At 42.4% G+C, this 22647-nt stretch overlaps 1 protein-coding gene across 2 annotated transcripts; it reads right to left on the reverse strand.

The window, feature by feature from the left end:
- Positions 1 to 951: 951 nt before the first annotated feature.
- trim25l (tripartite motif containing 25, like) lies at positions 952 to 21221 on the reverse strand. Of its 2 annotated transcripts, XM_088606758.1 has the most exons (18): positions 20495 to 21220; positions 16803 to 16898; positions 16133 to 16366; positions 15705 to 15864; positions 13636 to 13677; positions 13168 to 13212; positions 12756 to 12800; positions 11373 to 11417; positions 10659 to 10709; positions 10284 to 10334; positions 8844 to 8891; positions 8301 to 8366; positions 5814 to 5867; positions 4575 to 4640; positions 4357 to 4404; positions 4189 to 4254; positions 3652 to 3717; positions 952 to 2666 (listed from the first exon to the last, which is right to left on the reverse strand). In XM_088606758.1, exons 1-18 carry the CDS (start codon positions 21074 to 21076, stop codon positions 2095 to 2097), a joined length of 2337 nt encoding a protein of 778 aa, XP_088462884.1. In that variant the 5' UTR covers positions 21077 to 21220; the 3' UTR covers positions 952 to 2094. The 2 variants fall into 2 exon arrangements, with proteins under 2 accessions (XP_088462884.1, XP_088462885.1); XM_088606759.1 differs by lacking the exon at positions 3652 to 3717 and having other exon boundaries at positions 20495 to 21221.
- Between the last annotated feature and the right edge of the window lie 1426 nt (positions 21222 to 22647).

A 22647-nucleotide genomic window follows, 5' to 3' on the forward strand; every position in this document is an offset into this window, starting at 1 on the left:
TGAGCTTGCAACGTCCTCGAACCCCTGGCTACTGAAATACAGACCTGTCTAGCGCTGGCCCTTTTGACTAATCTTTCGTCTCGCCCCTTTTTGGAATTGTTTGCCTAGCGGCCTTCTCTAATCGTGGTGGGTACTCCAGTGTCACGCCCTCTGCAGCCGGAGGACGCTCCTACTCTGTCCTGTCCCTAGTTTCCTGTAATTTGCTGTCCTTCTGGTGTCTCTCTCTCTGGGGCTATATATTGCCGGGTCACTGATTCACCTTCGCTCAGCATTAAAGTTCGGATGTCCTGAGACCTGCCTAGCATCCAGGTCGCCCCATGTCCGTTGCCTGAGGGCATAGGTTTCTATACGACTCCTGAACTGCTGAGCCTGGGCTAATTCCCCATTCCGCTGCTACGCATATGGGTCTTCTTCCGCTCTCCTGCCTCTCCACGGTTCGTCCCTTCCGACATCCATGACTTCCAGACTCAACCTGAGCTTTTGAGTCTTCTCACTCTCAAGTGTAAGGTGAAGGTATGCTGCTACTTTGCCCCTTTTCTCCAGGTGCCAAGAACTCCGGTCAGCCCTGATTGCTGCAACACCTTAGAAAGGTAGGACACTGTTCCACCTTTGGACTTGTTGGGTTGCAGAAACGTTCCCTCACTTTCAGCCTTTGCTGCTCCCCCTAAGCTTCATGTAACCCCGTCCTAGTGATCATGCAGCCCATCTGTCCAAATCCTCTGGTGACCCTCGGCTCAGCCTGAACTGTATTTTCCCTAGAACCATCGCTTGCCGAATCACTCAGACCTGTAAGCCAGCTCAACTTGGTCCCAATGAAAACTGCCTTTAAGAGGTCTCTCCCCCTTCCCTCTTTCCAGCTTTTCCACCTGGATGTTCTCTCGCAGTTGGCCCTGGGGAGGGCCAGTTTCTCACAGGGCCTGTGAGGACAAACTCATGCCTATAACTACAGGATATGCAGAAATGATTTATTACTACTTGCAGAATTACACTCAAATATAGTAAACATTCAATGACAGGCTTAATGAAACATCTGAAAGATTTCATGAGATGGATTAGCAAAGAATCACATTTAGTTCTCCAAGGTGGGATTATATCCAACATTCACTTTGGATATAAACAGTAGGTTGATCTGTACATTTGAAATTATATGTCTTAGAGAACAGTCTTAATTGTTTAAGAATCAGTACAAAAATCATTCTTCAGAAAGCTGTGGATTAAAGTGGTTGACGTTTATATTAAAATATGAGTACCTTGCCATCAGTTGATCAATCTCAATAGATCAAAGGGGGTGTATACAGTACATATCTTTGTTTAAGGCCATTACTATACATTCAAGTATCCCATGGGTCAGGAGATAGGTGTGATCTTTCTAAGCATAAATAGTCCCAATTGTGTTAATGCTCAATAACAATCAACCTTTAGTCCGAATATGATCAAGCCCGCTCCACACCACACAGATATCACAGAACAGTTTCTATAAGACAGGTAAGGAATTGAGCTTGTTTGGTTGCTGATAACTGAGTGAACAGATGATCTCATACAGCCAGGGGTCTGGTTATCAGATTCACACAACCCCACCCAGCTCCCAGCTCCGCACAAACAACCCTGTGTGTTAAACGATTGCTGTGTAATACAGAATGCTTATTACTGTGAGGCAAGAAAAACAACTGGGTGATAAAACAAACACGTTAATAATACAAATACCTACTGCACATTCCATAAACCAAAATTCTACTCGCTCCTAAGACATTCACATTGTCATTCACCAATTAGTCTCACATTTTACTGTCTGCTTTTATATACGATGTCAATGGTGAACTTTTTCACAGTCTGATTCAGATACGTGAACGGAAACGATATCAGTTTAGGTTTCCAATGTCACTTCTAGTCTCTCACCAGCCCTGAGGACATGAACCCTTCGCAACTCCACAACAGCAACATTGAAGTCCTGAAGTCATCCACGTGTCACTCTTCTACAGCGCATTGAAATGCGGTTTTACAAACTCATCCTGGGTGGGGGAAATCGGAGGAGCTAGGGGAAATACAACGCTCATTTCTTTTGGGTAGGGTAGCAATAAAACTTACTGTAGCTGCCTAGTTGCAGATCCTCACGCTGTCGGTAAGAGTGCTGAATTGGCCCAAAGCAAAATCTAACCCCACTCCCACCCCACTCCCCACCCCGAACCCAGGATAGAGTGGCTCCACAAAGATGGCCTGGAAGGTGTGCAGGTGAGACATCGTGTCTGCAATGCTGTAGAAGGACAGGGTTCCCGCATTGTAGTCCAGGTACACGCCGATTCTGGGGGAGTAGGGCACCAAGATGTCTTTTTTCTCGTTCTTGTGGAGGGCCGAGCAGCAGGTATCGGACAGCTCCAGGCTCCAGGACTGGTCGTTGTAGCCTAGGCCACTACCCGCATCTCCTCCCTTCCGGGGCATCGCTTTGTACGCCACCCCTACAGAAGACCCCCTCCCACGCCATTCTATTTCCCAGTAGCAGCGGGTTCCTGACCGGCCTTCTTTGCACAGGACCTGAGTCCAGCCATCAAACCTCTCCGGTCGGTGGGGGTAGGGCTGGGTCTCCCTCATCAGAGTAGCTTTCGTGTTTCCCTCGGACAGGACAAGGCGTCTGTGTGCTGTGTCGGGATCGAATACCAGCTGACAGGAGTCTGAAAGGGAGGAAAAGGGTGGTGAGCGGGGAACTAGGAAAATCAAACAGCTATTAGGAAAGTCGCATGTGTTACGCCGCGGAAGATCAGGGACTGAGGCGGACAGATTTCACGGACGTCTGCTCTTTACTGTGCGTAACTCGGAACTGGCACAGAATGGCAACACCCCGCCAAGGCACCCAAGCGTCCGTAAAAAGCGGTAACCCCCAAAACCCAAGGTGCAACAGCTTCATAAACCCCCAAACGGACGCTGTGCGAGGCATAACAACACACAGGCCAGGCACCTGTTAGTGACTGTGTACTGTATGTCCTTCACCCTGTTTTGCCTCTGTGTTTCTCTGTGTGATTGAGCGTGCTCCTGATTGTCTTTTCCTGCATCTGGGCATCGGCTTATGAAATTCCCTGTGGGCTAGTTAAGGATCCCCCTGTCCATTTTATAACCGTTTAATCCACATCAGGGTCACTTGGGGGGGGGGGAGCCAAGTGATCGGGCTATTAACGGTGGTAGAAAATATGTGAAAACCCCAGAACAGTTATCTCACCAGTGAACATATGCTGCTCTTAACGGGATTTATCACAGAATGGAATGCTCACAATAGAGAGTGGTCAGTGTCGCTGAAAATCACCGATGAATGAAACCAAATAAATACGGACTTTTACAAGGCCCATGAAAATGCTAAGAACATAAGGTAATGTAATATTGACAATAGAATAAACTGCATTTTGAATCTCAATAGGTAAAATATGGATTTTCATAGGCTTTTGCAAGATTTTTTTTGTGTGTCAATGTATTCTTAAATGTTTTGTGTTCTAACTGCATTTTGTTTAGCTCTGCTTCTCTGGCAGTCTCAACATGTGTGTGTTTCCACGTCTGTTTAGTTGTGTCTGGATGTTTCTCTTTGTGTCCGTGTCTGTCAGTTGTCTCTTCACTTTAGAGAATCCCCATCAGAAGGAGTCGGGTTATCTGTCGGTAAAAGAACCTCACATTTTAGAAACTCTGGTCTAGTCCTGGGCTGTGGAGCCTGCAGACTATAGACAGAAATCGCTCTCACTGTGGGGAAAAAAAAAGAGAGCAAATCAGAAGTTGTGGAGGAACTTACAAATGCCCCTTCATTAGAAAAGAACTTACACTGTATCAGCAGAACTTCTGAAAATGATTAAAGTACAAAAAGAGCACAAAATAAATTCACTTTCAGCATAGAAGCTCACATGATTAAATAATACAGCCTACTTCCTTTACATTAAAGGTAACCAGACCCAGATGTTAACAGCAAGTTTCAAACATTAGAAATTGCAACAAGGAAAATTACTTTTAAAAGCATATACTGTATAATGGATTCTTCCTCAACAGACTTGTAAATCTGCTTGTGGTCAGTTCATATCTTAAAATCTGCCTGGATTGGTGGTGTCAGGTGACAGCTCTAGTGTGAGGGTGTGTAAAAAAGTGTGTTTCACTGTGTGAGAGGGAGACAGTGTACGGGCTTGACTTTGTTATTTGATGTTTCAAGGAAAACAGGCTTACATGGGGAGACCCCGCCATCATTGTGAAGATTTGGAGTTGCTGAGTCAAGGAAAGGATTTATTCCACCTGGGAGAAAAAAAGGAGAAAAAACAGAACATTTTGAAAAAACAAAAGAGGGAAACATCCAGGAAGCAGAAACAGCACCCTTTTCTGTAGATTATGTCTTACCTTGGTCCATGAGTCTGGCAGCCAAAGAGTTTATCACTCCATTGTCAGCTGGACAGACGGAAAGAAATACATGTTCCAGTGTTAACCACAGCCTTTTTCTCTCTTCCACTTATTGTACACATCTGTCTTTACGTTGTCTGCCTATACTGTGGTGGCTCAGGTTTATAGTCTAATTTGTGAGTTCTCTTTTACTGAAAATTCACTGAAAATGGATTCACCTGTGGGGATTCCTCTTGTATTCGCAGGATTTGGGGTTGGCGGGTCGAGGAAGAGATCAACATTAACTGCACACAGAATAAAGAGAAAAAAGGTTGTGAGGTTACTGGATCTTTACTGTGTCTGACTGACACACACGTGCTCAGGCCTGGAGTGTTGCTAGGGAGTGTCTATCTCACTTTCTGTGTAGAGTGACACTGATCCCTAACTTCAAATAAAAGCAAGAATGGATTTTTTTTCATAGTACATTTTACTGAATTACCAATAACGTATTGACAATTTTTGAAGTGACTATTTTTCAGCGACACTTCAATGCTTAGACCTGAACAGTTTGTTACAGACGTGTTTTTAAAGTGTTGTAATCTGACATTGACAGTTAAAAATGTTTATTCCAAGCTGCACCTGTCCACATAAAACATGTAAAAGGGAACATAAGAAATGCAATGTGGGGATTCCGAGCAACAATTCAAGGGAACCAAAGTATGTGGCACCGTTTCGATTGAGCAATAAGGGGAATTTCTGATTCATTACTGAACGCTGTTGACTTTCGAAAAAAGATGATTCACCGTATTGTGTGAGAAGTCATTGTGCAACCTCTTACTAAGCTTAGCACTGCAGGAGATCGTCTCAAGCCCGTTGCTTGCTGCGATAGTCTCCATCTCCCACTGCGATCCTGAACCGAACGAAGCATTTAGATGGACTACAGGTGATGGGTTTTACTACTGTACTATACAGGGATTGCTAGTGAAGCGCTCTCGGGTTCACGTGGGTATGCGCCCTCGCCTCTGCCACCTCAAGTTGGCCCCCCACCGTCAGGGACTCTAACCCAGGCCTCCGGCATCACTCAACAGGGACCCAGCTAGTTGAGCTAAAGGGAAATCTCCCCTCAGCCCAGCGGCTGCGGTCCCTGCTATTCACAGGGAAGGGTGGTGACGTCACTGCGCTGGTAAGCCGGCTTTCACAACCTGCAATGGTGGCCGTATGCGTTACACTAGTATATTATTTCCCAGGCACCTTCACTTCAGTTCTTGCAGAGCTTGGGCCACTCCCAGCCCCAGTGAGCTCTCCGTCAAGCTTGACCTTGCCTGGGGACTGCAGAATCGCAAGCTCGTAGGGCTCCCCCTGTACTCTAGAGCACAGCCTTTTGCTGAGAACCACTGAGGCGGTTTTTGCAGCGGAAGTAGGCTAAAATATCAATTGATAAGGTGAGCATCCTTGATAGTAAAGATAGTAAAGCTTACCTTGTGGCTGTCTGCCTGGGGTCTGACTTAGACTGTTCCTTCCTCCTCGACTGGCTAGAGAGGAAGAAATATAAAAATGGGCAAAAGAGACAAACTGGGAATTCAGTGTTAAAGTCATGTATTATTCCCGTTGTTCAATTTACGGATTAAAATGACATCTCATTCAGGTCTAGCCTTCTTTGAGACAAGCCTGATATTGTCCATTGAATTAATTCTATACTTTATCCCAATTTTTCTGAAGCATACAGTATTTATGTTTATAAGAAGTATGTTCTGCTATGTGTCATCAAGACTTCTGCAGGCACGATACAGTATTTTGCCTGAGCCAGGTGTTTTTCCATTCTTTGCAGCTTCTTCTACTTCTGACGACTGATCACTTTCTCTTCAGTGCTTCCCACTTCACTTTTCTGTGATTGCTCTGGTGTTTTGAACTCCATTTGGATGCTGTAGTTCTCAGTTTCTATGCATATTCTGTAAAGAAGTCTCTTGTACATGACATTGTTGTCCATTCTTATCTTCTAATGCCATTGTTCTTGTTAGATTTGTTATCTTTGTCAGGCTTTCAAAATTCTCTCTGTTTTTGTTCTTATAATTGCTTTGGATTGAATCACAGCTGCCTAGATGTCAGTCAGTTTTGTCTTTCTTTATTTCATTTCTTATATTCACATTTGCTTTTTTTGAAGGTTGCCTGACTCTGAATGTACAGTGAGCCTTTTGCTTTCAGTAATCATGTGCACATTTCCATTATTCTGCTGTTCATCCACTGTACATTATGTTTCTTAGCTTTCCCAAAAAAATATTTTCGGGGACAGTTTTCATTCTTTGTTTATTTTTGTATACACTTTAGTTTTTGTGTTTGCCATTCACCAAATTGAATGTGTCATCTGATCAGACTTAATTCTTTCTGATTCTTGCAAGTGCCATTAGGAGACACTTGTGTCTCTCCTCTTGATGAGTTCCATGCTTCCCAGCTGTGTTGTGCCATTCTCTTTTTGTGTCAACTTGTCACTTTACCTTCTATGTGTAACAAAAGCGTTCTTTCAGGACCCTATGCAGACGACACGATCTGGGGTAGAGTGAGGAAAACACAGGGAAAAAGCATGCAGGAGTCGGGAATGAAAACAGGGGGCGTGTCCATGGTGCGCTGGTGTTCGGGGGAGGTGTGGCCGAGGCAAACAATCCAGGAATAAGTCCAAGGGGGAGTCCAAGAGAAGGCGAAAATCCAAAACCGGGCGGTCCATTCAAGACAAACGGAATAAAAACGGGAACCAGGTCGGAACCGACAGGAACAGGAACTTAAAAGCTTGATGGGACCAGGCGCTTCCAGGTCCCGGACTCGCCTGGTACGGAAACCAGAGCAGAGCCCAGAAGAGAGTGGGCTTCTGGCTTTTAAGGGGAACTGAAAAGGGGGCTGGAACAGGGAGCAGGTGCGGGAGATTAATAAAGAACAAGGAAGGGCTGGAGCATCCTTAAGAGGAGGGATTTACGAACGTGACACTTTGGTACAGTTATTGGTTGGTGCATATGCCTGGATGAAAGTGACACTATTTGGGGAGGGCCGGGAGCCATATTACCCTGCAGCTCTCAACTGGATACCCACTGAAGCTAAGCAGGGTTGAGCCTGGTCAGATCCCCAGGCATTTCTTGATAAGAATAGAGATTTATCCCGGTGTCCGGGCCCAATTTCCCCCCTCGGCCTTTACCGTGGCCTCCAAATTTTCCCCATGTATGATTGGCTTGCGCTTGCCATGCGATGGACTGGCGTCCCATCCACGGTGTACCCTGCCTTGTGCTCGTTGCTTGCCGGGTAGGCTCCGGCTTCCCTCAACACCGTACGGTATAAAGCGGTTTGGCAAATGACATGACATGACTATTTGGTGAGGCACTATTTGAATAGAATTGCTTCAGCCTGTAATTTGCTTGGACTTAAAGACGTACTGTATCTGCCCTGTGATGGACTGGTGTACTGTCCAGAGTTTAACCTGCCTTACCCCCATTGCTTGCCCACGACCCTGAATTGGATGAAAATGGATGGATGGGTGGATGAAGACACATGTGACCAAGATTTTTTGTACCACGAATCCCGTTCCTCTCTTCCCATCATTCTCTTCTCTGCTGTTCCAGCTCTGCTGTTTCCCACACTCTATGTGCCCAGAACAGGAGATCAGCTCAAGAGTTCATCCTGCTGAGCCAATCAAAGAAGCAGTACTTCTTCAATGCACTGTTGGTGCTGATCTCCTCTCCAAGTGTTAATAGCAATTGGCTGACTAGGAACTCATCTGATCTTTGACAGGTATTCCTTTTAGTCCTGCTGGGTTTTCACACTCTGAAGAACACAGCCATGATGCTTTATCTGCATTGAATGGAGAAAATCCCCAGTTTAAAAGTTGAGTGTTATGTTAAGGTATTTCTGAGCACAGTCAATACATAAATGCCCAAAAAATACCAAGCCTAGTTATCTGTGAGTGAAAAAGCAATCAGACTCACATGTGACACTATCCGTTCTGCTCAAAGGTTCTGCATCTGGGTGTCCACCATCTCGAATTTCTCTCGCTGTGAAGACAAAGGAAAAGAGGAGTTAATTCTCTAACTAAACAAAAAAGTGGGGCAGTGCTTATGCTACCGGCTGTGTCTTTGGAATTTACAGTAACATGGCCAGTCATAAAAGATTAAATGAAATTACACCAAAACAAATATTCAATATCCAAATTATCCGTGATGTTTCTTTGGTCATTGGCCTAAATAATAACTTTAGACTAGTAATGAAGTAGTGCAAGTAGTAGTGACCCATATTCTGTATATGTACTGAATGCTGTAAAATGTAGCTGCCAGTAAAGTCAAGATTAACCAACCATTATAACCGTGATTCCTTAAAAATTTAATAACTGCTTACAGTTTATATGTATTCAAATCCCTTCTGTAATCTTCTTTGTATGGAAGAACCAAGGTATCATTCAATTCAATGTCATCGTCAATAAAGACCCAGGTATTGTATCATCCCATTCAGTGTTACAGTCAATATGGCCTTACGTCTAGCAGCATCTCCTCTCTGTCTGCGCTCTGGGTTCCGACTTGAAACTGCAGCATCACGCACAGAAGAGAGGGAGAAAAAAGAGAGAGAGAGAAAATGAACTATAAGCTGGAGAAGGAAAGGACATGAAAACAATATTTCAAATAAGAAAAGTAAGGCCTTTCAGTCCCAGTTGTGGGGAAACAACAGGCTGATCAGAAAGGCGACATACAACGTAACACTTTAACTTTGAGACTTTAAAAGTGCCTGCGCACATACAGTAGATGCCACGTGGCTTATATACATAGAAAAGTTAAGATAAGGAGGGAACTAAAACAGCTGGGATGCTCATTTTTCTTTCAGTGAGAGCTCTGCAAGACTATTAGAAATCAATCTGCACAGTCCATGCTGTTGTTTTTGTTGTTATGGAGAGCTATTCTCTTGGAGGCTTCAAACAACACATGGCTCAAAACAGTTCAAGTCCTCATAGTGGCATCCAGAAATACTATTGCTTCCTAGCCCCGTAAATTAAACATCTTGGGACAGTTCATATTGTTTCAGTTCAATTCTATCTCTACAATCATTTCTTTTTCACAGTCCAGCAGCGTCATTTGTTATTTCTGATCATAGCTACTATGTTAGTACTGTAACTGTAAAAAATCTATCCATCCATTTTCTAACTGCTGTGTCCAATTCCGGGTTGCAGAATGGCCTGTGTCAATCCTGACAGGCAACGGGTGCAAGTCCATTCTAGGGCACGATTAAATAAGCAACAGCTTTGAAATATAGGAAGTTGCTATTACGCAATAAAAAAATAAAAGATTACTCTAATTCTTAAGTTTTGTGGTAACTTACAAGCAAATTGCTTGGATTGCAGGTTAAGCATTGTAATCATAAGTGATTTCAAACTGGCCTTTTCAATTAGGTAAAAATATAAAATGTGTGTCGATTTAGGTTTTAATAAATGGTAATCGCATTCATCATTTTTGTTCTCTCTGATAAAAAAAATGAATCTGTTTAATGAAGGTTTCTCAGATGCCTGATGCATTACTTTCAGTATAAAGAGTAAAGAGAATATTTAAAAGTTCTAAACGTGTTCTGCAATGTTCAGTATTTTTGGGGCCAGAAGGAGGAATTTTCGGGTGGAGAGGTGGCTCTGTGGCTAAGGATCTGCGCCTGTGGCTGGAAGGTTGCTGATTCGTATCCCGTAGGCGGCAGAGGAATCCTACTCCATTGGGCCCCTGAACCCCAACTGCGCCATATAAATTGCTGACCCTGAGCTCTGACCCCAAGCTTCTCTCCCTGTCTGTGTGTCTCATGGAGAGCAAGCTGGGGTATGCAAAAAGACAAATTCCTAATGCAAGAAATTGTATATGGCCAATAAAGTCATCTTATCCATCTTTCTCAAGAAGAGTGTCTTAGTGCTTCCTCATCAGTGTTTCTCTTGTGAGAAGGCTCACCTTGTCTGTCAACATTTCTAGGTGCAGAAGAGTTCACTGAGGCTCTTTCAACTGTTGGGAAGAGACAAAAAGACAACAATCAAATAACACAAAGATTGGACAGAGTGTGGAACATTGTGCTCACTGACACAACCAACACACACACCACAGTTTCTGTACTTGTACACATGCAAGTTTACCTATATACTCCCACAAGCAATCGCACACATGACACATTGCTATTTGCACTGTTGTGCGTTGTGAAGACAGTTCTGTGCTGTAACAGTACTGTAGCTTTAGAGCTGAATTACTCCGAGATCATCACCATCTCTAGGGGCCTTTCAACCACGTTATAAAACATCTGGCTGACCTAAACGTTTTTTTTCAAACACTCACATCTCGAAGGCTCGTCCCTGTTTCTGATGCCTGAAGTCCGCAGATTGAAAACTGAAATTCAAAATGTAAAGGATAGAGGTAATAAGAGAGAAGTGACTTTGCAGAAGGATCTAGGAGAAAAACATTCCTTTCTCTGGTGGTCGGAGAACACTGGGTCAGTCTTAGCCTGCTTTCCTCCAATAGAGAGCACTACAGCAGCATCATTATTCAACACAGTATAGGACAAGAGCAAGTATGGTAATATTTTCAATAATGTTTTTTTGCTGGTATTGACTATTTTATCACACTAAATAACGCAATTATTGAATTATTGAATTGTCTGTTACACTAAACATTTGAAAAGTAAAATTTTCATTATTGTCATTGCAAGTGGTGCTTAAATAATTTTAGGCAGTCAAGGTTGTGTGTGGACTGTCTGAGTGACACATATTCTGTGCATGTACTGAATGCATGAAAGTGTAGCAGCTACTGTAGTAAGGTCAAGGTGAATCTACCATGCAAACTGTGACACCTATGATCATTTAATTATCCCTTACTGAAAATATCATTATCATAATCATACTATAGCTAGTACAGCGCCGTAAATTAATATAGTGTTATGGTCCTATCATAAATGCTACATTTCTACTTTTAAATTCTATTATTGACAATGATCGTTTCAGGTAGGAACCTACAGTATATTTCGTGCACTACACTCGATGTATGAAGGCTTACCTTGTCCACGCTTTTCAGTGGTTCTTATTCCAAGAGAGGGCATTGCTATGGATGAGATACACAAGGGAGAAAGACAGAAATTAAAGAGGATGGAGGTTCCCAGGTAAAAGAGTTCAGTACTGTTCCTTATTTGGTCAGTCATCTGCTTAAGAGCTGACAGAGAGGCACAAGAGGTGTTCCTCTGCTAACAGGAACAACAGAATTAAGTATGATGAGATTTGAGATATGTCTACAGATATTTAGGTCTGCAGTTTCTTTAAAAATCTCTATCGCCTCTTGCCTGTACCTGAACATTTTACAAATTGATTATTGGATTATTTCAATAATAATATAACAACATTTTATATCAATCCAATTCTGCTTCTTTTACCAGAGAGTTGGCGATTCTGAGGTGTTTTTATATTTATTTATAGGAGGAAATCTCAGATGCTCTTACTGTAAATTCATGCCATTGGAGTAATGTCAAAATATGACCAATCATGAAACATTGTATCTGTCATCTGTCTCTCTTTCAGACCATAGGCCGATCGAACCTTTCAAAACCACTTTTGCTGTCAGCACTGAAAATCTATCCCCCTCCCCACCACTGAGGAACCTGGTAACCAGTGAGAGCACCTGTGATGGGACCAGTGACAGCACCTGATCCGGCACTTCAAGTCTTCCAGTGCCAGCTTTTGCAATCCCCTCTCTGTGAACCATTTCCAGTAGCTGCAGTAAACCTAAGTAATTTTACTGGTTGTATTGTATTCTTCTTGTGGATCACTTTTCAGCCTAAATAGTCCTCAAAGGAGCAAAGCCTTAGAAAGCCCTGGTACAAAACATTTTGAGACACTTTTCTAAAGCAGGCATACAGAGGCAGGGTAATTTCAAGATATTCAAGAGTTGTGTTGCTACTGAACTCTGTAGAACATTCATTTCTTTTGTGTTTTCCTTGTGTAAAGGCTGGTCTTTCCCTACAATGTAGCAGTTAGAGAGCACTATGAGCATCTGTGTCGTGCTATGTTACAATATATTCACACACCATAGTTCAAGGGATTTTCTCTTGCTTTGCTCAAACAGAATGAATTCTACATTCTGCTGTCATCTGCCAGGAGCACAGTATGCGAGTCCACACCACCATTCCACCCTTAACATTGCTCAATTGCAGTATGAAAAGAAGCAATTGATTTGAAAGGCGTATTAGTCTTTAGTCTTTGTCACTGTGTATTTTTTACATGTGAGTGCAATTTTAGGAGAATTATTGTTTTTTGCATGTGTCTGTGTTTTTACAAGAAGCTGGAATTTCTTATTATCTGTTAGCGCACAGTATCAATATTAATAGTGCGAAATTCAGTCTGTTTGATTGGTTGTTAAATCGATATATAAAAGGATAAAGAGTCTTACTTCGTTCTCGTCTCTCTGTGTTCTTAGGCCCCAGAACACTAAATACTAGGAAAAAATACAGTGTCAAAAAATTACCTTTGAACAAGGCCAATACATTCACAAGATTGTCACATTCACAGTGATTCCGGAACTGTACAGAATTTTCCCCAGGAAAAATCTTGAGCAACTTACACATGGAACTATGATCAATGTTATAACATAATCCACAAATATAATACCAAACTCATGGCTACAAGGAGTAAATATTCTCAATAATATTGTGCATATGGACTAGACAACATCCCCAGAAGAATCCACACTCCAGTATATCCATGTTGTTTTTTATTCTGCTTGTGTGTGGATATTGTTGCATTCATCCATTAGCTCATCACTAAAACTTTCCACAAGGACGTTGCAGTAAAAGGCGACTCACTTTTTAAAAGATCTGCTTTGAACCTGGTTCCTGCACCTCTATTGGCTGTGGTCAGAGAAATACGGAGGGAAAAACAGCATATTAAACATGAATCCGAGGCACAAATCTCACTTTCACTCATCTCCTTGTCTCTGTGAGAGATTTTAAAAGTCTGTATTTGCACTTGAGTAGTTTGCTCATGTGGAGTGAAGAAAAAACTGTCTAAGAATCACCTGGAATAAGTCTGCATGAAACAACAGCAACTATTTTTAAAATTAAAGTTCAAGTAGCTGGATTTATTCAAATTTATCAAATATACACCAGATGTGCTGCTTTTATGTTGGTTAAAACTTCAATTTTACTTCAATCATTTTGTCCTGTGTGCAGTGAAACTTTCACTCTGAGTTCTTCTCTTAGACATACAATACTTGTCTGTATCTATCCTAAGACATACAGTACATTCAGACAAAAGGCATAATGCCACCTTACCTCTGGCGCTGTCTCCCAATGTAAACAGCAGAGTGTCATTCACTGAATAAATAGGAACAGAAAAACATGAGTTGTAACAAGTAAGAGTTCTGAAGATCATTTCTTTTTTTACATGACCAATTCACAAAGCTGACAAAGATAATAGGCCTGAATGAAAAATTCAGCCCCTTCCTGTCAAATCAAAAGTAGACGTTTTACCATACTAACCGAGTGTTGCTGTTTTATTTCCTACATACGAAAGGATTCTATAAACTTTAAGTAGGGTTTTTTAAGAAATCATTTGCACCTCCATAGGACGACAGGTGGAGAGAAGGCAACTGATTACATAATTAACACTAAATGTGTTTATTGTTCTCTCCCAGCCAGATACAATTACAATTTAAACTGCAGTATTTTATTAAAACAGCTTTTTAAACCTCACTTACGACCTCCCCGTGTAACCTATTTTATATATTAACAAATGCGTACTTCATGAATTACAGTTATAGGTCTCAGATTAATAGGGCTCAGTGTTTGATGATGATTTATTTTCTTTAACTATGGTACTTATTAATATAATTTGTATAGGTTTTTGGTTTTCTTGGACTCTTTTGTCTCTTTTGAAAATAGTACACCAGAAGTGCTGAAATTCCCTCAGAATTCCCTAGAGAAGTAGAGAAGGAAGCCGATCCCAAAAACAAGTGAAGTGGAAAAACTGGTGTTACAACTTGAAATAACAGGCCAGGTACACAATGGTAGAAGCATCATTGTCAAAATAGTTTGAGAAGCAATTAGCTATCCAACTATTGACATTTAGAAACTTGCTCACCCCTGGAGAGCCAGGTGATGTGGAGTTTAGGCAGACAATGACAAGATGCAAGCTTGGACTGCACCCTGGTGAGTTCACCAGTCCATTGCAGGGTAACCACATAGGTAATGACTAACACACACTGTTACGACCCCAAGTGTCTAGGGGTAAAGGGGTGTAACATTTAGGATAATTCTTTTGGAAGCAGGTGGGTTCTGGTGAGGGACTAGGAAGTGTGATAGCCAAGGTGGGTGCAAAAGTGATGATTTTAAGTTGAATATGTGACTGGTAAGACACGATAACACACAGGGGTAAGGAACTAGAGTGGAGCCAATGAAAAGAAAATAACAAACAAAATGGAGCTGGCTAGGAAAGTGAGGGAAAGCTAGCCTGACAACAAAAGAAAACCTGAAACACACGGTCTTCGGCGTCTTCAACACCCTAACTAACCTCCCCTGACTACCCAAAACCATACAAGACAAATGGCACTCACCCGTACTAAACTAGTGTTACTAATACAAAGTCAACTAAGTGTGTAAAGTGTACCCAACAACCTAAACTAACCTTATATACAAAAGTTCACACAAAAACACAAGTGAGCTAGGAATACAAATAAGGGAAAATGTGAGTAATCAACAGGAACAGGGTACAAAAGAACACAAAGGTTGAACATGTAACACGTTAGGGCAAGGTCATGGCAAAACAAGGATAAACACACAAACAAACGAAAGTACAAAGAAACGACCAGAAACCAACAAAACAACAAAGCCGAAGTGATACGAAAATACACACACACAAAACAAAACAACAAACCAACAAAGCCGAAGCAGAAGCAGAAGCGAAGCGAAGTGAAGCGATAACCAAAGCAAAATGAAGCAAAGCGAAACCAAACGGGACCAAAGTCAAACGAAAGGCAAATGTCATACGGAACAGTGGTGTAATGTTGGGCCAATGGGGGAGGGAGAACAATCAAAGGTCAGCAGTGTGGAACATAACAACAAAAACACACAGACCACACACTGGGACGTAACACACACATGGGAGTGTGCTGGACAGCATGTCTTTGGACTGTGGGACAAAACCCACACGGACACAGAGAGAATATACAAATCCGTCACAGAAGGCACCCCAGTCTAGCATCCTGTCTGGGACCCCAGATCAGCACTAAATGGACACACCACCTTGCCACCTCCCTCCAAGTTAGATAAAGCTTCCCAAAATAAGATGCCCTGTTCATTATGGGAAAGTAGCACAAAAAAAATGCTATTTTATTTTTCCTAACCTGTCTTGGAGATCTTGCCCAGTTCCCCCGTGCAGATGTCCTCCAGTCTCTCTCTTAGCTCAATCACAGCCGTCCCAACAGGTTCAAATGAGGCTTCAGGATGGGCAGTGACACTGAGTAGGTCTCCAGCCTCAGGAGACTCACAGTATGACGGGTAGGTCTGTCCAACCGAGAAGAGTAGAGAAGAAAACACGTTTCCCGTCAAGCCCATCTGGCTGTAACACAATCCACGGAAAAGCAAGGAAACAGCTCCGCTGAAGAGCCCACGGGCTGTTCGAATAAACTGACAGAGAAAATATCCCAGCGCATCAATTCAATCTATGACCTGGGATTTTGACTGTAGGTGATTCCTGGATAAACTGACACTCAGAAGAGAATGCGGTCCTCTCCCACCCATAATTCCCGAAGAAATACAGTCATCAACGTACCTCCAAGAAATGGATGTGATCCTCTGAACAGGCCAGCTGTCGAAGCTCACTATCTCTTTTCTTAAGATCGGTGATCTCCTTCTCCAGCTGCTCAATGACTTCTTCTGCCGCGCTCACTTTCTCCTGTCCTTTGGTGCTGAGGATTTCGTTCACCAGCGTGCGCATCCTCTCGATGGAGTGGATCAGCTCTGTCAGGGTGTCCTCACTCTCCCCAATGACCTTCTCGGTTGAGCGCTAATCGGGGGGAGGTTTACAGGGGTGTGAGTGTGGCTCATAACAGCACACTAATGAACATTCACTTAGAAATAATAAACTGCCAGTCATAAGTTTAACCACAAATTAAACACAGGCTATCCTATTCTTATTTCTTCATTAAAATGAAGAGGGATCTTTACAGTACACGCCTGAACAAGTAATTCGCTCTTAAATTCATGCTGAAGTTATTGATAAGGGAATCGTCTTCATAATGACGGCCAGTGTGTGGTCTTCTCACTAGGAAAGTTCAACAGATGGGTGTGACCCAGCGTTGTCTAATTTATTGACTTGGAATTAGAATAGTGGGATGAGGTTCAGATTGTTTTAGCTGCAGTGCAAAACTACATCCAATTCCGCTATAGAGCAAAAAGTTATAGCAGATACCCAGGAAGTCTTGGTTTAGTGCAATACTCACTTTGAATGAGTCTGCTACTTTTTTCAGGTCCTTCAGCTCTTTTTGTCTCTCCTGGATCCTCTGCTGTATTTCTGTCTGCACTTCAACCAGTCGCTTCTGTGAAGAAATGAAGAAACGAATGCCGAAACGTCGCCACGAGCTTTTCACCCCTGAGCTTTGGCAGCACAGAGAGAACACATCCTGGATCCAGAGCGGAGTGAGTGCTTCGCCTCACCTGGTCCTGTGGTCCACCTAGTCCTGACACAAATTCCTGAAACTCACAGCCTGTAATAAGGAAGCTCTGGGAAACAGTGACGGAAAATGGATAGATGAAAGCATTTTGTGTGGCAAGACGTCTTCCAGCTCTGCGAGAACCCCTCGCCAGAAAGAGAGCAGACCCTCGGTTATGTGCTGGACCAGAGGAGGCAGGGAGCAGGAAAAGTGACTGGTGAATTGGACATGGACACATCTGGAGCCTGAGTTTTTTATTGTTTTGTTTATTTTTTATTATTTTGCTGCTGGTATGCTGCCTAACTGGCAAGGTGATATAGAGAGAGAGGACCATTGAAGGAAGAACTTGGAGAGAGATGGGGTTTTGTTGCATTTTTTGGAACTGAAAACACTGTAGATAAAAAAGTACTATTTGTTTTTCTTCAAAAAGTTAGTCCACATGTTTTCGTCCATTATTCTGAGTCCCATCTGTTACAACAATCACTGCTACTGTACTGCCATCCCCAGCAGTGTCAACTATGGGGGATGTGTGCATGTCTTGGTATTACACTACCGGCTGTTCAGTAATAGTATACTGTAGGTTAGGTCCCCTTTTCAGGCCATAAAGTCTCATGGGGGAATGGGAGGCAAGGACCACCATTTTTCTTGATCATCTGACACTGGAGGTGGAGGTGATGTGGTCAAGATCACACTCCGGTTGGCCTATTACCCCCAGAAGGATTAACCCCCGGTACTCATTTGGAAAGCAGGCTGAGTGGACCTGGGAGCCATCTGGAAGGAATTAGAGCAAGCTACTGTACATCACTTGCCCCTTCCTGGGATTGAACCCCGGACCTTCTGGTCAGGAGTTAGAGACCCTTGCCGTCTGAGCTACCAGGGCTCCGCTAACAGTATACTGTACACATTGAAAAGAAAAATGTTGGTCTTGAAGGCGATGAGTGATTCCTAGTGATTTCATTCTGGCAGAACCCCTGGTGGCGGGATGGTGGTACTGTAACAGCCAGATTCATTGAGTTCACATCAATGAAAAACATTTGAGTATTGCGAATTCCACACATCCGCTCCTTGGATCATACACTTTTTGTCAGACCAACCATCCAGTTCTAGAATCCCTGAATTATCATGAGCAGTATGGCATGTTCCAGAATTAAGAGCTTGAATGTCTTGTCAAGGAAAAGAGCAAAGAAGGGTAAGTGTATGTGTGATGCTAAATCCTCATGGCTCACCATTAGGATTGTGTGGCGCAAATTAATATTCTCCTACGGACAGTTCCTTTTGGGAAAACAGGCCCAAGGTCTTTGAATAATTTAAGTGTGTAACTGTACTACATATATAAGTGTACCCAGTATAACTATTACTATACTGTTTTGATATTATACCCATCCTGTTGATAATACATTTACATATTATAAGAAATAGCAAGTAAAAAGAATCACAGAAAATGAGAAAATAGCCGATAAGTCAGATGTACAAATCTCTTCAATTGGTAGTTTAACAGATCTAATGTCTTTCAAAACTGCTAAATGTCACTGTGTTTAATGAATAAGAATGCACACAGGAATGTGCTCAGACAGCATTGTTGTGAATGAACCTACTGGATTTTCTGGAAGACTGTGTGTATGACTGATAATACAAAATTTTTTACAAGTGTCGCTTAAGTAGGACGCAATTTACAGTAAAAGCGTTCAGTTACTGCCAAAATAAAACTAAAATTAAAAAAATGGTTTTGTGCTTGTGCATAAGAAAAACGATCTAAAAAAGAATAACTCTGGCCCTTACTTCAGAGTTCGGCTATTGAGCAGAATGACATGGAAGACCGCACATAATGTACTATCTGTATAATGCAAGGAATCAATTTTATTAGAGAGACTAGCAGAAAAGAAAAATCCACCACTTCAATGCCCTTATGCAAGGCTGACTTTGACATCATGATTCAAACCAGAGGGAAGTGTTGGGTACAGAGGGCAAGCAGGTTAACTAGAAGCAGAAATCCCAAGGATAGACAATAAAAGAGAGTGAGGGTAACACCTGCGATTTTTTGTAAATTTGCCTATCACAGCCAGTAAGATGCTGCGTTGAGGTCAATACTGATTGACTGAACCCTAATCAAGTACCGAACTAAACAACACTGTTAACCACTATTCCACCCAGCATTCCATGTGCATGGTTCCGAAACGGTTATGAACACTGACCCCTTTGTCCCACAGCACTTGGTGTATTAAAGGTGAAATATCTATCTGCAATGGAGTGAAAAAGTATTGTTTCATTCACGAATTCTGACTAAGCGTGGAAGAATAGCTCAACCAAGGTTCTCTTTGATGTTTGCTGTTGAAAACGTAAAAATAAGTAAGAAGATTAAAATGAAAATTGTAATAATGAACGCATACTATATAATAATAATAATAATAATTGCTTACACTTATATAGCGCTTTTCTGGACACTCCACTCAAAGCGCTTTACAGGTAATGGGGACTCCCCTCCACCACCACCAATGTGTAGCATCCACCTGGATGATGCGACGGCAGCCATAGTGCGCCAGAACGCTCATCACACATCAGCTATCAGTGGGGAGGAGAGCAGAGTAATGTAGCCAATTCATAGAGGGGGATTATTAGGAGGCCATGATTAGTAAGGGCCAATTGGAAATTTGGCCAGGACACCGGGGTTACACCCCTACTCTTTTCGAGAAGCGCCCTGGGATTTTTAATGACCACAGAGAGTCAGGACCTCGGTTTTACGTCTCATCCGAAGGACGGCGCCTGTTTACAGTATAGTGTCCCCGTCACTATACTTGGGCATTAGGACCCACATGGACCGCAGGGTGAGCGCCCCCCGCTGGCCCCACTAACACCTCTTCCAGCAGCAACCTTAGTTTTTCCCAGGAGGTCTCCCATCCAGGTACTGACCAGGCTCACACCTGCTTAGCTTCAGTGGGTTGCCAGTTGTGAGTTGCAGGGTGATATGGCTGCTGACAATTGGCTGCTGTTTAGACAATTTTATTTAATGTTAATGGTTATCAGAAATTATTTCCCTGTGTATATATACACTGGTGTGTGTTTCATTCTGCATGCATTCATTAATGTTTAGACAATTTTATTTAATGTTAATGGTTATCAGAAATTATTTCCTTGTAACTAGAGTTGTCCTCCTGCCAGCCCAAGTTGCAAAAACAGATTGCTTCCAGGTTTACTGACCTCTATTCACACTATTTTTTTTAATTACCCATATCCTGGATTATTGTAGAAAGAGACATGTTTCTCCAGTATCTTTTCATGGAATTCTTTTATTGTTGAACTTTTATTCCGGACAGTGTTCTCCGGGGTGCAGGGCTCATGCTGCACTTTGAACAGAAGCTGACGGGAGACCAGGAGCTCTTCAGGAATGTCTAACCAGCAAACACCAGTGATGATAATGAGAATAAAAATGAAGAACCTGACAAGAAAGAAAGACATTCAGGAAACTGGGACGAATCGTACTGTACCTGTTTCTCCGTTCTTTCTGTTTTGGTGGAGACCGTGTCATGGCCCTTGTGATGGTTGCTAGTACAGAGCCAGCAGATAAATTTCTGGTCGGTGCGACAGTAGAACTCCTGCAGGTACTTGTGCTCCGAGCAGATCTTCTGGTCCAGCTGCCCAGTGGCACCAATGAGCTCGTGCTTCTTGAGGGCGGCCGACTGGTAATGTGGCCTGATGTGCTCCTCGCAGTACGAGGCCAGACACACCAGGCAGGACTTCACGGCTGGCAGCTTCTTGTCCTGGCACACGTCACAAGGCACCTCCAGGGACGACCGCACGACCGCCTGGGAAAACGAGTTGGGGCCTCCATTCTTCAGCTGCTCCACCGCCTCCGCCAGCATGGTGTTTCGGGAGATGGCCGGCTTGGGGCAGAAGGTCTGTCTGCACTGGGGACAACTGTAGATGCCGATGTGGTCATCCTTCTCCCAGTAGTCCTTGATGCATTCCATACAGTAACTATGCCCACATGGGATAGTCACTGGGTCCTTAGGTAAATCCAGACATACGGGGCAGTTGAACTGCTCCTCTGTCCATAGTTTGGTGGTCATACTGCAAGGAGACAAGCCTGAGAAAATACAGGAGTCCGCCAAGGGCACAGAGAGAGTGGCCTGAGCTCTCTCTCTCTTGTCACTGAAGGGTGACAGACCTGTTTTCAGTACGAAAGAAGTGTCTCACACACACAGGTGGAGATTGTGACCGAGCAGGTTCTGAGAAAACAGGAAGAACAGCTGCTGTCGTACAATGTAGCACCTGATTGAGAGGGGAGGTCTGCTCACACTCTGTTAATCCCACAAAGGACTACCACATTGGGACTTTTCTATGACAACATAAGAAGGAAAACAAACATGAAATTATTCATGCACGTACTGTATAATTCACATCCATAAATAAATAAACTGCACACAACACTCTCATGCATACAAATTGTATACAGTAGTTTGCAGATGTAACATTTTTACTGACTTTTATTAATGAATGTTCATTGACTCTTAGCAATCCAGCTCACAGTAGTTTGTGTCTGAAGAAATCTAGCTTCACCTTTACCAGTGTTTCATTCACATTTAGAATCATCACAAGTAGACTGAAAGAACTCAAGGTGATACATGTATAGCCAATATAGAATGTTGTTAATTCATCGCAATTACCCATCCAGTCTAAGTGATGATCATTGTTCCCTATCATTTTGTTCTTCTTTACTGAACCATAAAGTCAAAAGTGTACTTTTTATAGTATAAAATATAGTGTAGATACACTTAACATATAATGCAGCTTTTTTGTACTACACGTTGTAGTACGCACTGCACAAAACCTTGATCCATCTTGAAAAAGGACTTGGTTCCACTGTTGATAAGCACTCCTTAGATAATATAGTACAGCCTCCAACATACAGGGGGAAACAAAGGTTCTGTTCTCTTGTTAAGCAAGGAAGAGTGTCTCTTTTCTGTATTTTTTCTTGACTTTTACAAGGCCTGACTTTGAACATATTAAATCACCTACTGTATGTTCAATCATTTCTGACTGTATAGAGTTACAACAATCAGTCACTCAAGCTTGTCACAGTCAATGTAAAAAAGAAAGAAAAAAACAAATACATTTATTAGCATCTAAAATATAATCCATATACAGTACTTTATACTTCTAAAGCCTTACATGCATAGGGTCGTATATTTACAAACAATATTTGATAAGGAGGTAGCAAAAGGAGAAAATCCTTTTAAAAGCATATCATAGGTGCAGGTCATAATTCAAGTCGAGACCCAAATCTTCCCCACCCTTTAACAAAGTGCCAGTGTTAATAACCTCTTCCCCAAGCTTACTGGGTGTGATCTGTCCTGTTTGCCAACATTCCTGCTCCTTGTACACTACACTGAACTGACTAATACTTGTCAGGAATAAACATGTTACTCCTTAGGAGAGAAGGTTGGTCTTTTCAACTCAGAGACCACATTTATAGTGCTTTTAACTACAAAATCACTGAACAGGGATGGGCACTACAAACATCCATTTATGAAACTTGTACTTTAAACATAGTTAATCACCTATGTGATTGTTTTTTTAATATGTAAAATGTGACACAATATATCCTCCTATCCATCCATTTTCTAACTTCTGTATTCAG

The sequence above is a fragment of the Lepisosteus platostomus genome, chromosome 14 (assembly GCF_059453375.1).
Source record: "Lepisosteus platostomus isolate fLepPlt1 chromosome 14, fLepPlt1.hap1, whole genome shotgun sequence".
NCBI lineage: Eukaryota > Metazoa > Chordata > Actinopteri > Semionotiformes > Lepisosteidae > Lepisosteus > Lepisosteus platostomus.